General features: G+C 39.9%; 1 protein-coding gene across 1 annotated transcript in view; it reads left to right on the forward strand.

Moving 5' to 3' along the window:
• The window catches only part of TFAP2D (transcription factor AP-2 delta), an 88,714-nt gene that overhangs the window by 43,198 nt on the left and 27,553 nt on the right, over positions 1–17,963 (forward strand). Inside the window, exons 4-5 of the mRNA XM_033939481.1 lie at positions 3,531–3,696; positions 13,211–13,329. Of these exons, the coding sequence (XP_033795372.1) occupies positions 3,531–3,696; positions 13,211–13,329 (285 nt within the window). The remainder of the gene's footprint in view (positions 1–3,530; positions 3,697–13,210; positions 13,330–17,963) is intronic.

Raw genomic sequence — 17,963 nt, forward strand, 5'->3', positions numbered from 1 at the left:
ACTGTGTTGGGTCTGCTGGGAAACTGATCATAACATGATCAAATTTGAGCTGATAACTGGAGTGACGTCACTAAAGAAATCTACTGCAGTGGCATTTAATTTTCACAAGGGTGGCTATGATAAAATGAGGAAAATAGTTATAAAGGTGTGTGGCAAAGGTCAGAAATATAATTTGGAATTTGTCATTTATTTATTTAATCAATTTTCTATACCGTTCTCCCAGGAGAGTTCAGAATATTTTACATGCATTTATTTAGGTATTCAAGCATTTTTCCCTATCTGTCCCTGTGGGTTTGCAATCTATTTAATATGCCTGGGGCATTGGGGCACCAAGTGACCTGCTCAGGGTCACAAGGAGCAGCGCGTGTCAGAACCCACAACCTCAGGATGCCAAGGCTACATAGCATCACTACATGGCAAATAATATACAGTAATCTATTTTTGCTAGTATACAGTATTTACCAGAAAGGTGCTTCAAATGAAGTTATTCTAAATCACTGTCAGAGTAACTAGATTGAGATCAGAGATCAGATTCATCTGAACTTGACTTATTATTCTACAAGCAAAATGATAAGCAAGCATTTTGTTGTTTGTTTTTGGTTGATATTTTTGTTTGCTTTTTGATATATTTATTCCTAAAACTTAAAACTGAACAGTATTTTAACCCCCCACCCTTTTAGTAAACCGCAATAGCGGTTATTAGCGCAGGGAGCCACGCTGAATGCTCCACGCTGCTCCCAACACTCATAGAGTTCCTATGAGCATCGGGAGCAGCGCAGCTCCCTATGCCAATAACCACTATTGTGGTTTAGTAAAAGTGGGGGTGGGGGTAAAAAGATCATATAAATGAGACGTCTAGTTTGAGATATCATTCTGCTTGTAGTTTGGAACAGGATCTGTCAACCTAGTGTGTTGTAAAATACATTGAGGAATGAATATTTATGAGACAATTATGTGAAATAAGAGCATCCACTTTATAACCACAAATACCCAAGATAGCAAAGGGATCAACACAGAAACACACATGTATGTCCTGAAACACCAACACACACATTTTAATGTATTTATTTAAAACATTTATATTCTGCATATCCCAAAATCTATGCGGGTTACAAACAACATATGCAGTGTGGCGCAGTGGTTGAAGCTACAGCCTAAGCACCCTGGGGTTGTGGGCTCAAACCCATGCTGTTCCTTGTGACCCTGGGCAAGTTATTTAATCCCCCATTGCCCCAGGTACTTTAGATAGATTGTAAGTCCACTGGGACAGACAGGGAAAAATGCTTCAGTGCCTGAATAAATTCATGTAAACCACTCTGAGCCCCCTTGGGAGAACGGTATAGAAAATTAAATAAATAAATAAACATAAACAGCCAAACATATGCACATTAACAAAAAAAAAACATTTCAAAATAGTCTCTTATAAATCTCCTAAAAAAAGTAATAATTGGAACATACATGTTTATATCAACCATTTTAGAAATATACATGTGGTTTTTTTTCAAAGCTGTCACAGAGTCTGGTTTTTTTCAGAGGCTGTTCTCATACCAAGTGGCAATTAGGGATAAAGAGCTCAATTGTCTGATTCTCGATTCTTTTTCTTATTTACATTTCAGGAAATCTTAGAAAACTTATTTGTTTGTTAATTTTTTGTAATATTACATTTATATTATGCAGTGTTTGTTTAGCTTAATTTTGTTGTAAACCGCATAGATCTGCAAGGTACTGCGGTATACAAATAAATTTGTTATGTTATGTATCCTTTGACTGTATCACTTTTGGGTGTGTGAGGTGGGGTGGGGGTGGGGGACAAAAAATTCTGAAGGGTTACGGTGGCAACCACCCCTGCTCCATCCAGTGGAGAGAGGCACCCGAGGCATTCTAGAACCTAGATTCCTCAGGGGCAGTTAGACGGCAACTTCACAAAACCAGGTGGACTTTACAGTCTATGACCCAGAAATATCAAAGAAGAGACAAGTTCATTTAATCATATATTTGTAATGAGCATAACTAATGGGCAGACTGGACGAACCGTTCTGGTCTTTATCTGCCGTCTTTTACTATGTTATGTTACTAGGTAAATCCTAACATTCATGTTGGCAGACATAAATGAAATGGAGAATGCATGTGTACCTTTTTGTGTCATCCTGGTCCTGCAAGAAAGAAACACAAAAAAACACACAGACAATTTCCCCTTGCCAAATACATATTTTCAAGTTTTAAGACATGATTTAGATATATATGTAATATACACATGTAAAGGATGGTTTGTGCATGTCTAGATGGGAATAACATTTCTAAAATAAGGAAGACATTTGTTGTAGACAGAGAGATGATAGCGTTGGAGAAGCATTCCAGGAGCATGGAAGGAGGGAAGAGCTAGGGGATATTTATGGGGAAATTATGGTATGGAGGAAAATGGGAAGAAAGGTGAAGGAAATAAATTTGGGAACTTTATTTGAGGTTTAAAGATATGGGGGATTGGAGGTGAAGAAGTGGAAGGGGTTAAAAGAGAAAAGTGATTTGGGAGAGATGATGGGGGTTGGATAGTTGGCTGTGGGTATTGAAAGGGAGTGAAGGTATTGGAGAGCGGGTAATCAGAGGAAGGGTTATCAGTAAGAAAGTGAAGAGAATTAGGTGGGATGCTTTGGAGATGGTGAGGGCGGTGAGAGGCTGTTGGTTGAAAACTATCCCGCCCGGCCTGCCTTTCTTAGGGGGAGGGCAGAGTAGGATTCAGAGTGATCGCAGAAGGTGGAAAGAAAGGTTTGGAGAGCAAGAGGGTCATTTAACTTATTAAGTAAGATAGCAGGGTTCAGTGGTGTTTTAAGTTGGGACTCATGTGCGATACCAAGGAGACAGAGCATGGCCTTGTGGTACCGCAGGTTGTGCATTTTGGGTAAAAAGAGTTAAAGGCTATGGGTTAATAAGACAGCTAGTACGGTGCCGCCTAGCTGTGGAAGATACAAATTGTATTGTAATGGTGTTATGTCAATGTTACTGCTGCTGTTAAGGAATAAAGCTGCAAACAATGTTTTGCTACTATTTGGGGAGTAGAAATTAATCTTTGGGGATGACTTAAGTAATGAAAGGCAAATGGAATTGCAAGTGCCAGTGTTAAAAACCTTGTGCTTCACAAAATTTTCATGCCAATTTTGTTGCAGAGTAAAAATTGCACCTATTTTGTACCAGTGTTTCCTTCATGAAGAATAAAAGGCACAATGAAGTCTATACAGACACCAAATTTCTACAGATGAGCCCTAGCATATGAGTTTAAAATTCCGTTAGGATGTTTGTTTGGCAACGGAGCACATTAGTAATTAGAAAACAGAGTCAGAGCATCCTGATTTTAATCCATCTTCGCCAATTGCAGTGTGACCTGAAGCAAGTCATTTTTCTTCCCTGTGTCCATAACTTCATTGCATGGTTCTCAGGGCAGTTCATTTTAAACAAGTAAATTGTCTTCTAAAGGAGTCTGCCATGATCATGATGGCCTACAAAAATATTTTTGTTCTTTCCAATACAATTTTCAGGTGGTACCTGTGTGGTGAATCCTACAGACCTCTTCTGCTCAGTTCCTGGTCGCCTGTCTCTACTAAGTTCCACTTCGAAATATAAAGTGACCATTGCAGAAGTGAAGAGGCGTCTTTCCCCACCAGAATGTCTCAATGCATCCCTTTTAGGAGGCATTTTAAGAAGGTAAGCTTATTTTACAGGAAAAGATTTGCAAGCTATTGCTACTATTCATTTTTATTTTTATTTTTAACCTGAAATAAAAATCACCTCAATTAATCTAATCTACGTGTAGCACAGCAGGAGCTCTTCTTTAAAGGGTTGTGTATTTATTTGCAATGGAAATGAAAAATGTAGTGCAACAAGCTGTTTTGTTTCAGATTCAAAGGAAAATATAAAGATGCATTGTATATTAAAATTTAATAAAATCTTCAAACTAAAAAAAGATGCAAACACAATCTTTGCTTAATTTTGTTATAATGTTGTTATTCAATGCCTACAGGGAAGAAGCAATTCTCACTTTATCCTTTAACCTTCAGTGGAGTTCCTTTCTCTCTCAATTCTTGTAAACTGTGCCGAGCTCTACGATTGTGGAGAGGATGTGGTATACATACTTAAGGTTTAGTTTAGTTTAGTTTGTAGGAAATGCAGGAGAGGGGAGATAGAAATGTTTAAATACCTACGTGGCATAAATATATATGAGGTTAGTCTCTTTTAATTGAAAGGAAACTCCTGAGTAAGAGGCTCTGGGGTAATCAAAGGAAATACTTTTTTTATAGAAAGGGTGGTAGATGCCTAAAATAGTCTCCCGGTAGAGACAAAGACTATGCCTGAATTCAAGAAAGCATTGGACAGACACGTGGGATCTCTTAGGGAGAGTAGGAGATAGTGGATGCTGCAGATGGGCAGACTGCCATGTTGGCCTTTATCTTCCAACATGTTTCTATGTAACTGCATGGTGATCTGCAAATCGAACAGTGATACTGATTGTGCTCTGAGCCTCAGAGAGCCTATAGGGTATGGCTGAGAAGGGATGTTCCTGAGTATGTGGGCTCAGGAGATGGTTTTGTGTTTAATTCAAGCTAAAACAATGAACTTTGGTTGAGTTTGTTAGAGTTTTGAGTTCCTGCATGTGTGTCTCAGGAGTTTTTTCCTGAACATTTTTACTGTTTTCTCTGAAATGGGCTGAGTTGTGAGGAAGCTCTAGAGAGAGCTCAAAGAACTGGAAAGAAGCTGTAAGAGCTTTGCTTTGGAAAAAGACTGTGGTATACTTATTTGGTAAAGTTTTAAGTGATTTTAGTGTGTTTTCTGGCATCTGAGGTGTAGAGATGCTGATAAAGGACCGCATTATTGAGCACCTTCATGGACACGATCTGATTAGGACCAGCCAGCACAACTTCAGCAAAGGAAGAACTTGCTTGATGAACTTGCTGCACTTCTTCAAGGTTCCCACAAGGTTCCCAAACACCCAGTTAATAGCACTGATACTTTTAAATACCTGTGATGATATATTGGACACTGTTTATAAGTATGGACAGTTGCCTGTTAGTATCTGTGAGTTATAGATTTCTCAAAATAAGTTAGTTCTATCAAAACTTGAGTGCTTTGGTAAATTGAAACACAAAATGGAACTCAGCATTTAGATCTCCTACCCTGGACATCTAGGTTACTGAAAAGTGCTCTGATTGAGTAGTGCTCCATTAGAATGATTAAGAGAGGTTACCCCCTTAATCCCTCAGTGTTTGATCTCCCTCACCTCCCCCCAAAAGTAAAACTGGCAAAAGATAATGGACTTGGTTACTGCTTTAGGAAATATTGACCCTCATGTTACAAAAATCACTAACATAAGTGTTTGTGCCCCAGCTATAATATAACATGGGTGTTATGTGCTGCGACATTGTCATCCATGTCTCTGTTTTGCTCCATTCATATTAGAGGTTTCTTAAAATTGTGACATATAACCATTAAGAAAGAACTTCCAGAGCAGTTTACATTTTAAAATTTAGTTTAAAAAAATTTAAAAAGAAGGGGGGGATAAAGAAAAATAGCTCCATTCAATATAGAATAATGCAAGAGAGAAATTAAATTAGGGTAATAAAGGATTATAATGCTAGTGTTCGGAGGGCTCCTCAGGCAGGAGCCAAACATCCACTATGTCATTAATAGCCCCTCCCCTTTTTTCAAGCTATCGGGGGGCGGCGAGGTAAGTGCTCTGATGCTCATGGGAATTCTATGAGCATCTGAACATTTACTGCCCTGGCTCGCGCTATAAACCTCTAGTGCAGCTTGATAAAGCATCTAACAGTTAATAATATAGGCATCCCAGAAGAGGAAGATTTTGAGGGTGGAGTGAAAATCAGTGTAATGGCTGATTAATCATATTTAAAAGGACAGGACATTCCACAGAGTTGGACCAATACCGCTAAATGCATTAGAGCAAGTAACATCAAAACATTTGTCGGGATGAAGGAAAATGTAACAAATTTAATTGAGATGATCTTAATGCTCTGGAAATATTCCATGTTATAAAATGGATGTTCATACCACACATAACCAGTGCATGGAAATTTATTTCACCATATATATTTAGAATAGGCTCTATGTCAGAAGATCTTGTTCTGAAATGCAAGTACCACTTGGGATGCACTGATCATTCTGGACATCTCGATCCCAAACTGGAAGTCTTTTCTAAAATGCATATGTGTGTGTGTGTTTACCGACTCTAATGTGTGTACTTTATAATATTAAGCCCCTCCCCATTTTCTCCTTCACCACTGGTGATCTGTTTTTTTCTTTTTTTTTTCAGAAGTTCCCTCAAGTTAAGAAAAAGTTGTGGGAATGGGAGAGCAAAGGGGTCATTAGAAAGATAGGATGTGCCAACAGTGGTGAAGGTGAGGATAGCCTTGGATTAGTATTAGTTCTTTTCTGGCTAAGATAACACATGACTTTTAAAAAAAAGAGAGAAAAACTATCTATTAGAGAGAGTTGTTTCAAATGCAGAAAGACTTTTTCATCACTGTTGTTATACAGTAGTACAGAGCTGGGGGGAAGCAGAACACCAGCTCCTCTTTATTTCCTTTTAGGTAGCCCTTGGCTTTACTCTGTACAAGGGCCATATCAGGAACTTCCAAATAATCAAAATAAACTTTTTCACGGTTCAACTATTCTTTGAATTGTAGTGCTTGAGGCAACCGTTGCTTCTCATTAAACACAGTTCCAGCAGCTGTTTCTCCTTTCCCCCAAGGGTAGGTTAAAGGAAACCCTAACCTCCTAGCTGGGATACTGCTTTCTCTCCCCTGCTCTCCACGACACAGGAAAAAGGGTTTTTTATTTTCCTTTCTTTCTATTCCTCTTCAAGCTACAGCCTAGCTCACTGCAATGCTTCTCTCTGCACTTTTGCCCAGCTTGGGCTATGGCACTGCTGACCAGTTTTCTTAGGGACAGAGTTCTGGGGATACTCCTCCCTGTATAACAGTTGGAATCATGCCCTCCCAGTCCCCTTATAAGTGCCCTAGACTGAGCTTTGGCAGAAGGCAGCTTTTAGCTCCCTAAGTTTTCCCACCTAGCTCTTGTGCAGTAAATTCCCTTCCCCCATTCCTAGCTGGGGAATTCAGTAGTATTCACACACACACAACTTTCCATTTTGAAACTAACTGCAGCATTTACTTTCATACCCCATTGGTTTAAACTGAGGCTTTATTCAAACATACCTTCATTCACACAGGCTTCTCTGTCAGTTAGCCAGTCCATGCAACTGTCTAGATCACTATAACAGATTCAATATCTTCATAATCCATTAATAAATCAGGCTCTGCATAATCTTCCCTGCCTCCTGCTTCAGGAGACAAACGGCCATTCTCAGCAGTTTCAAAGGCTTCCCCTTCCCTCACACCTTCCCACACTGCTACCTTGGGTTTAAGAACTCGCCTTTTCTCAGTAGGGCTCTCATGGGAATTAAAGTGAAGGTAGCAGGCAGATTTCTGCCTAAAGAGGCTGTCTGTGCTTTCCTGTTTCCTCGTGGCTCTGAGAAACTAGGCTGCAGCCTCCCTGTTAGACCAGCTGGGCTCAATTTACCTGCACATTCTCTGCTTGCTGGGGAAACTCTCTCTCTGATTGGCTGCACAGCATGTTCCTCACTAGACTGAGACTCACTTCCTCTGTTAACATTTTTAGGGTTATTTTACTAAGGTGTGTTAGCCGTTTTAACGCATGCTAAATGCTAACGCGTCCATAGACTTATAATGGGCATGTTAGTGTTTAGCGCGTGCTAAAATGCCTTATTAAAAGAACCCCTTAGTATCAAATCTTATTCTGTGGGGCTCACAGATATTCTGCTCAGTCTTCCTAGCAAGGGAATAATAGGGAGTTACATTATCCTGTCTGATTCTGGTAGAAATCTCCCTTCTGTTTTTATCCCTCTGCCTTGTATCCACTGGGCTATTTCTCCTAGCAGGTGTTGGGACAGTTTTATCTCTGGCAATGTCAGAAGGGGTATTTCTACCTGAGACAGGCAGTTGCCTGTCACAACACACAATATATTAATACATATATTAATACAGAACGGTAATCACAACATTAAAAAAACACAAAGTACACTGTACACAGAGAAAATCTTAATTATCATTTATATTTGTTTTTTGTTTTTTTCCCCAAAGAGGTCACCTTAGTAACAACTATTGAAAAATAGACAAATATAGTGCAAAATATAGACAGCAGATATAAATTGAAAATAAAATCATTTTTCTTACCTTTGTTGTCTGGCGATTTAATGAGTCTCTGGTTGCATTTCCTTCTGACTGTGCATCCAATATTTCTTTCTGCTTGTGCATACTTCCTCTCCTCTGGACCTCATTCCCTTGCCCAACCAATATCTCTCTCTGTCCTTCCATGAGTCCAACTTGTCTTCCTCTCTCCTTTACCTCCATTGGTAACGTCTCTCTCTCTCTCACTGTCCATTTGTCTTGAGAGATCCAGGCATCTCTCCCACCCCCTCTACTACCACATCCAACATTTCTCCCTCTTTCATCCCCTGGATCATGTGTAGAATTTTTCACCATTGTCCACCAGCCCCATGCCCATTTCTCCTTCTATCACCCCTCTCCAGCACCATGCTACATCTCTCCCTCCATCATTATGTCCAATATTCCTCCCCTTGCATCCCCTTCAATTTGTCTCTCTGTTCTCTCCATATCCAACATTTCTCCCTCTCATCCTTCTCTTCCCCATGCAACTCTACCTCTCTCTTCTCTCTCTCTCTCTCTTCCTTTCCCCATGTGCTACCATCTCTTTCCCTCTCACTCACACACTCATACCCAATAAATATCCCTTTCTATTCCCTCCCTCTTATGTCCCCTTCCTCCCCTGTGTACCATGTTCATGCCACCTCCCTTCCTTCTGAGTCGAGTTCGTGCCCCCTCCCCATCCCTGCCTTCCAGCCATTGTCCCAGAATCGTGCCGCTCCTTGCCCCAATGTGCTCCTTCCCCCCCTCCTTTTTCCCTTTGTCCCAGAAAGATCATGCCCCTTTACCTGTTCAAGCTGCACTCACTCTGTCTGCTTTCAGCAGCTTGTTGGGGGGACACGCAGCCAGCAGCGATTCACATGCTGCATGTGGCTGACCCACAAGCCTTCCCTCCGATGTCAGCGCTGACCTGTCAGCTACGTGTCAAATGTATAAAATTAGAATATAAATATATTTATTTATTTATAACATGTCTAACCCGCTTAAACCTCAGTGGCTTACAAAAAATACATATAACTGTTAAATAACACATAACATGTACATAAAAACAGAATTCTATAAATTTATTACAGCATTACTCCCCAATCAATTAAAAGCTTCTATAAACAGAGTAGTTTTCAATACCTTTTTAAATTTCAAAACATCAGAAAGTGATCTTAAAGGTCCTGTCAATTTATTCCATAGCACTACTCCTGCTGCTGAAATTACAGCTGCTCTTCTGTTTTCATAGTGCATATGTGCAAACCCATCCATTGACAAATGCATCATTCCTCAGACCTTAATGATCTGAGAGGCTGATAAAGTGACATCACTTGTGTCAAATACCAAGGGAGTTTACATTGAATAACTTTAAAATTCAGCACAAGAACTTTATAAACCATATGAGATTTGATAGGTTTCTTCAACCCTGGTGTTACATGCTCAAATTTACTTCCACCATATATCATACTCGCTGTTGCATTCTGAATAATTTGCAATGCTTTGCACCATGAAGATGGTATTCCCAAATAAAGAGCATTGCAATAATCCAATTTTTGCATGATTACAGTCTATACCACCAAACGGAAATCCCATCCCAATAACATTGGTTTGAGTTTACTCAATGAGCACATTTGAAAAAAATACTACCTTAATCACCACCATTACCTGGTCTTTCATATTTAGTGCTGAATCTCACCAGACCCCCAAAATCTTCAACAAGTTTCATGCCATTCACTAGAACACTTTGAGGCTATGAGGAGTCTTCCTTCCTTCCAAGCAGCATCACATGAACTATTAATCGAGTACAACATTTCATATTCCCATATCATCTCAAAATTAAAATTAAAATACTTACAATAACTAAAAAGTGTTCTGCATGTGTACATAAGCAGCTCCCCATCTAACTGTTGTGTGCAAGATGTGCAACTTCTTTTCCTTTGGTTGCTTTCCCAAGTTTATGTGAACATTTAGAGTAAAGTTTGAGATGTACAAGTTAGGACATATTTAGTTTGTCTTTTCAGAAATACCTACAAGAGTGTACATTTATTTACTGGCACATACAGCAAGAGCAGCCATTTTAGAAACCTATATGAGGATAAATTATTTAATCCATATACTCATACTTGTGCATCATATTCCTTAGGACCCCTGAAGAAGGTGTTCATAGCTGAAATACTGATCATGTTGGGTCCACACTATTCATTGTTGTGTGATAATACTACCTTCACCATTTGGAATGTTTATGAAGAAGTACTACAATAAACAGTGACATCAAGTACCTCATATCCACAGTTCTCTTGTTTTAAGATTTCCAAAGCTTCCACATTGAAGTGGTAATTTTGCAACTTCCATATGTCTGACAAAATTAATTCCTTGACTTTCTTGCACATTTTTGTAGATAAATTATTGAATACCCTGCTTTCTCATACAGATGTCTGCATGCATACGTCTCCAATTGAGTAGTGAGGCTGCAATTTTAATTTGGTTTTATTTTGAAGGTAGAAATAAATAATGGGGGATTAAGGAGAATGATTCCCTTAATCCCTCATATAAAAGTATGGCCAAACACTTTTCATAAACTGTGTATGCTTCTGAGCTGGTATAAAACCTAACAGGGAATTTTGTTTCCCATACATATCTAAAGTTATTCCCACAATGCCCCCTTGAAATATCTGCATGGTATGGATCTACAAGGGGCGTTCAATAATTTATGCATCTGAGTATGAAAGAAAGTAGCAAGCATGTTGAAACAAGTCTGTGCATGTTGAGACTTGGCTCAAGGTTACTCATGCACCGTTATGGTTCAGTGTGAGTCTAACATTCCAAGAGACAGGATGTCAGGAGAACCTTCATGCAAATCAAGTGAGAAACTGCTAGATGTGGAGCACAGTTCAGTGATAACATTTCTCACAAAAGAAGGGAAAAAGCCAAAGGAGATCCACGAAGGCATGATTGCAGTTTATGGTGAGTCTGCCTCATCATCCTACAAAGTACAATTTTGGAGCAAGCAATTTAAGTGGACAGAGAGTCCATTGAAGATGACCCTTACACTGGACGGCCTGTGGAAGCAACTTCCACAGAAATGTGCAAGAATGTCAAGGAATTAATTTTGTCAAACAGATGAATTAAGGTTTCCCAAATAGCTGAAAAAATGGGCATTTCAGCAGGTACAGTTTGGAAAATAATTCATGAAAAGTTGGGCATGTCCAAGGTTAGTGCAAGATGGGTTCCAAGAATGGTGACACCATGTCAGAAGGTCACGAGGCTCCAGTGTAACTGGAGATGAGACTTGGGTCTATCACAGAGATCCTGAGTCTAAAATGGAGTCAATGCAGTGGAAGCACAAGTCATCCCCCACCCCAAAAAAGTTCAAGAAAGAAAAATCTGCAGATAAAGTCATGGCAAATGTCTTTTGTGATGATGGACTTTTGCTTCTAGAGTTCATGCAACACAAAACAACCATAACCAGGGAGAGTTACACTAACACAATGATCACTTTGTGGGCATCAATCAAAGAGAAAAGATGAGGAAAACTCACAGCAGGCATGCTTCTTCTTCATTACAATGCACATCTCACAGCATTCACAGGCTGCCATCCAAGAATATGGGTTTCAGCAGCTGACCCATCCACCCTACAGTCCTGACTTGGCTCCCTCAGATTATTTCCTATTCTGAGATTTGAAGAAATCTCTCCATGGATAGCAGTTTTCAAGTAACAAAGGCGTCGAGGAAACTGTGATGTCCAGGTATGAAGGTCAAATAGAAGAATTTGTTTCAAAGGAGTTAGTCATTGTAGGAGAAGTGAATGAAGTATATGAAGCTATCAGGGGACCATATTGAAAAATAAAACAAACATTTTTTGAGAACTCTTTTCGCTCCAACTGAAGTAGATAAATTATTGAATGCCCCTCGTACATATCTAAATATTAGCTTTTGGAAATCATCATTATACTTGTATGCAATCTACACATGGGGCGATGGAACTAAAATAAGAGACAACATCATGGGGTCTTTGTGCCACTTTGCCCTACCCTTGGAGCCTTGTGATGCTGTTGCCTCTGCTGATGATGCCTGCCTTGGAGCTTTTAGATGGACATTCCAAAGTTAGAACCAAAAATATAGGAAGAATTGCAACTCCCTCCTCCCCATTGACTTAATTGAAACAAAATGAAGGACAATGAAACAAAATAAAAAATAACCTAGAAATGAACCAAACCAAATGACAGAAAAGAGAAAATGAGACAAAATAATGGAACAAAGTGAAATTTTGGGCTCCTTTTACAAAGCCGAGCTAGGGCCTTAATGTATGGAATAGCACGTGCTAAATTGCCATACGCAGAATAGTGCAAGCTAAATTGCGATGCGCGCTAGCAGCTACCGCCTCCTTTTGAGCAGGTGGTAGATTTTCAGCTAGCGCGCGCTATAGCGTGCGCTAATCCGGTACTTGCGCTAAAACCGCTAGCACGGCTTTGTAAAAGGCTTTGTAAAAGGAGCCCTTTGTTTTCCATGCATACCTTTTTTTTTTTTTTTTCTTTCAATTTACATTAGTTCATTTTCATAGCCAAGGAGTAGAAAATGGTGCAATCTAACGGGCATTCTAAATAAATATCTAACATAAAAATCTACAAGTCATAAGTCCAGGAATATACCTTGAAACTCTGGCCAATTTACTAATATCAGTATGTTCTGAGTTCTTGTTTGACATATTAGTCATCTATCTGTAAGAATCTGTGAAACTGGAAGTCAACATATTTGTTATAAAAACCATTTGATAGTGCAAATTGTAATTTGCTGTAGCAACCAAAATACAAGACACTCAATGGGGTAAAGACTTCCATTCATCATTCACATTATCTTATAAAGAAGTTGTTATGAAGTAGAATCACTGCTTCTTTTAGATTGTATGAAATATATGATCCTAGTTGATATGGACTTGAACAAGCCATTCAGTCCATTTTGTTTGCATTTTATTTTCACAGAGCAAAGTCCAAGAACGGGGGTCGTTGTTTGCGGGAAAAGTTGGACAGACTTGGCTTGAATTTGCCTGCAGGGAGAAGGAAAGCAGCAAATGTAACTCTCCTTACATCCTTAGTGGAAGGTATATTAATTTTTTCCAAAGAAAAAAAATAAACAAACAGATGCCAGTATGAAAATGTAACGTACTTAGATATGGTATTTATTAAACATAAAAAAAATACTGTAAGTTAAAAACAGAGTAAGCATTATTGGGATGACCAATGGCAAATGAAGTATCCATATTGTGACATGTGGGCAATTCTGTTGAAAGGAAGACAAAAACCAATGCATTATTTGGTAGCTCTACTTTCTGCATATACATCTGTTTTTAGCTTGAACTTTCTCTGATAGTTATATTCTGGCTTTTTCCAGTATTTTCTTTTCACATGACAAAAGACTGATGTCGAAAAAAGTCCATTGTGAGTTGAGGATTAGAGCACAGCATGGAAATACTTTGATAACAGATTTCTTATGTAAAATGTGCCAAAAGAAACCTATTTTATACCTGTTTTGGAAAAGAAACATAGGGCTCCTTTTATCAATGTGTGGTAGGCGGTTAACGTGCTTAATACCGTGTGTTCAACCACTTGCCGCGCTAGTCGTTAACGCCTCCATTGACGAGGCATTAGTTTTTTGGCTTGCCGCGGGGGTTAGCGTGTGATGAAATGTCCGACGCGCTAACACCCCTAGTGCACCTTGATAAAAGGAGCCCATAGACACCCAGAACCAGCTCTGTGAGTGAACAAACCTTTCACACCAATTCAATTCACACCAGTTCTCAAGAAGAAGTAAACGTGTGAGAGTACTTTAAACATGCACTCTTTTATTTTTATAATATGCATGTGTTTATCACAACACCAGCATTTTGCTGCCCAAATTATTTTCAAAAATATTTACCTACTTAAAATGCTTTTTTTTTTTTTTTTCATATTGTGCACTCACTTCCCCCAAAAAACACACTTTATTCAACAGTATGCCTATATAGAAGCTGAGCAGAGAGCAGCGTGGAGAAAGCAAAGTATACATAGGGTTCCTTTTACCAAGCTGCGCTAGTGGTTTTAGCGCGCGCTACAATGCCACGCACGCTAGACGCTAACACCTCCATAGAGCTGGCATTAGTTTTTCCATGTAGCCTGGGGGTTAGCGCGCGCTAAAAACGCTACTGCAGCTTAGTAAAAGGAGCCCCTAGTGATTCTCTGCATATTTATGTGTATATTGTGCACTTGTGTCTAGGGCCCCTTTAAACAACCCACAGTAGAGCTTTTTACTGCAGGCTTGCAAAGTAAATGTCTGATGCTCCTTCAGTTCCTATGAGTGTTGGATCATTTACCTCGTTAGCCCTTGGTAAAAAGCGTGATTGTCGGCAGCTACCTTAAAAGGGGCTGCCGATCACGCAACAGCAAACAAACAAAAAATGGAGTTCTATGCTCAATTATCTTTCAATTAGAGTAAGCTGGATGCTATGGGGCTCATAATCGAAAGAGAAAAACGTCCAAAAACCGGCCTAAGTCGGCACATGGACGAACATTGTCAAAATACGTCCACGTGCCGATAATGAAAACGGGTTTTGGACGTATTTCTAAATGACCTAGGCCTTCATAGTGCCTCTGAACGACCAAAGCTAAACAGGGCATTTCAGGAGAAGTGTCGAGGGTGGGAGTTGGGCGGGACGTGGGCCAGCTTAGACTTAATCGTACAGCATGTATAACCAAAAGTTATACAGCCCAGCATAGACGAAACTTGGACGTTGTGACTTAGACCAGTGGTTCCCAACCCTGTCCTGGAGGAACACCAGGCCAATTGGGTTTTCAGGCTAGCCCTAATGAATATGCATGAAGCAAATTTGCATGCCTATCACTTCCATCATATGCAAATCTCTCTCATGCATATTCATTAGGGCTAGCCTGAAAACCCGATTGGCCTGGTGTTCCTCCAGGACAGGGTTGGGAATCACTGACTTAGACCATTTAAAACATGGTCTAAGTCACAAAAGCCCACCTAAAGTCCCAGATAAGCACTGCAAACACATAATACAGACCCCCACACACTACCCCAGTGATCACCGACCCCCCCCAACCCCATAAAAATCATAATCACACCTTTAAAATTCAGCCTTCAGACCAGGGGTAGAGAACTCCGGTCCTCGAGAGCCGTATTCCAGTCGGGTTTTCAGGATTTCCCCAATGAATATGCATGAGATCTATTTGCACTGCTTTCAATGCATATTCATTGAGGAAATCCTGAAAACCTGACTGGAATACGGCTCTCGAGGACCGGAGTTCCCTACCCCTGCTCCAGACCATCATCACCTGGCAGCCTGGCATAGGAAAGCCTTGTCATCCAGCACAGAGGTGGCTTAAGCCGTCTTGGGGATGGATTAGGGACCCATGGAGAGGAGGACCCATGCCCATAAGCCCCTATAATCACTGCATTGATACTTAAACATGTACACTTCCTTAAACACCCCCAAAACCCTTTTGTACTGCCATATAAGTGGCTCCTGCAGCTATAAGGGCTATTGGGGTGGTAGATAAGTGGGTCTAGGGGATTCTGGAGGTGGTTTGGGGGCTCACTATGACCTATAAAGGAGCTGTAGTGAGATGATAACATGGCACCTTTTTTGTGAAGTTTACAGCAGTGCCCTGTAAGGTACCCCACTATTTAGGTGCCATGTCTGGGTACAGATCTCTCCCACGTCCAAAAGGGCTTGTTCTAGGCATTTTTGACTTGGATGAAAATTTGGATGAAAATGTGGTATAAAGATGGACAATTTAGCGACTTGGACGATCAGATCGGCAGGACGTATAGTTAGACGATTTTCGAAACCAAAAAAATTTTGGATGTATTTTTTGAAAATGTGTCCTTGGCTGTTTTTTACTTTGGACGACGTGTGGCTTAGACAAAAATGGACTTACACTTTTCTTTTAATTATGCCCCTCCACGGTTAGAAGCTTTCAGATGCCTGCGTTGATCAATAAAGAAATTAATACAGCTTTTGGCAGGTTTTGCAGTTTCTTTCATTGAGCTTCTTTTAACCACCTACTCTAACTTGTGAAGTTATAAATAAAAATAAAAAAAATGCTTATTGAAAGTTTAATATACATGCGGCACTTATCTTATAGCCAAATATTTGCTTGTGAAGTGAACAGCTGACCCGACGGGACCGTTTCGCCAGTTAATGGCTTCTTCAGGGGTCTATTGCGTTCAAGCTGCAACAAATTACAAAAAGTGACTATATGAAATAGTAAACTCACATTGTGTATACAACTAACAGGCTTAAATGCCTCTATCGATTGGTGTGCTTTTTTCTAAACATGTCACATTAGTATTTAAGTGACGTCAATACGTCTTGGTTTAAAAGTGCATGCGCAGAATTGTTTTTTTGCCCGCACCATTTTTCACTTGCAAACACAGGTTTAGCTGTTCACAGTGAGTACTGTTCTTAAGTTTGTTTCACAATTGTTGTCGGTTAGTTGTATACACAATGTGAGTGTACTATTTCATATAGTCACGTTGACTTTTTGTAATTTGTTGCAGCTTGAACGCAGGTGGTTAAAAGAAGCTCAAAGAAAGAAACTGCAAAACCTGCCAAAAGCACAGAAGTCCGTTTTTTGTTTGGTTGACATACCTTGAGGGACTTTCTACCATTGAATTGAAGAGTAGTCAATCACACAATAGCGCCATTTATAGAATTGCTTTAGGAGACATGTGTCACTGTCGGGAAAGGTGGGTGCCGGAAATTTAGGCCAGGGTTTTCACAGCCTACATCTCTGGCGCCTACCTTTTAAGCGAATCGCACCTACAGAGGCACTTTACAACACCTAATACCACTTCCGGCATTAGCCATGCCTACAGTGGCGTTAGGCACCATAAATCCCCTCCTTAGGCGCAATTCCAGCACTGTGTTTTTAGTTGCCAGTAGGTGCCTTGGAATTTGTTTTAAGAGTGCTTTTAAATGACATTTTGTACTGGTGCCTAGGTTAAGGTGCTGTTTATAGAAATGCCCCATATTCAGCACTATTTAACCAGCCAGGAATGGCTCCTGGCCAGTTAAACAGGGTTCGGCCAACTAATCTCTAATATTCAGTGGGAGAAAGCCAACTATCTCTTGATGAATATCCTAGTTAGCAGCTAGCTGGCTATATCTCATGACATACTTGGAGAGCCGCAAATAGTTAGATGCTGGCTGGCTAAGTTTAGCACTTAAGATAGGCCTCTTAAATAGCTAGTCTATCTTTGGCCACTAAAATGTTAGCTAGTTAGTGCTGAATATCATATAGCCAGCTAACTTTTTAGAGGCCAATAAAAACCTGGATATTCAATGCCAGTCACTGGAAATGGCCCAGCATTGAATATCTGGACTCAGTGCCAACTGCGGGAGTTAGCTCCCATGGTCTGAATATTAACCCCAAAGTCTCTTACAATAAAAAAGATATTTTTAAAAATAAAGTCATCCTTTGGTATAAGGAGTTCTACCACATTCATCTTTATCTGTTATTTTATTTAACATCTACATTCAACCCTTGGTTTCTTATTTGGCTGAGCAGGGATTTTCTTTTCATATTGGGGTGGGGGATGGGAACAATGAAAATAGCATTAGAAAACAAATGTTATTAAGTTTTCCTAAGGTATGCAAACTCATTCTTTTCTGTGTCTTTATCATACCAAGGACCTAGAATTTGGGACTCTCCCCATTGTGCTTCACTTAATAACTGA

Source organism: Geotrypetes seraphini, chromosome 3 (genome assembly GCF_902459505.1).
Source record: "Geotrypetes seraphini chromosome 3, aGeoSer1.1, whole genome shotgun sequence".
Lineage (NCBI taxonomy): Eukaryota > Metazoa > Chordata > Amphibia > Gymnophiona > Dermophiidae > Geotrypetes > Geotrypetes seraphini.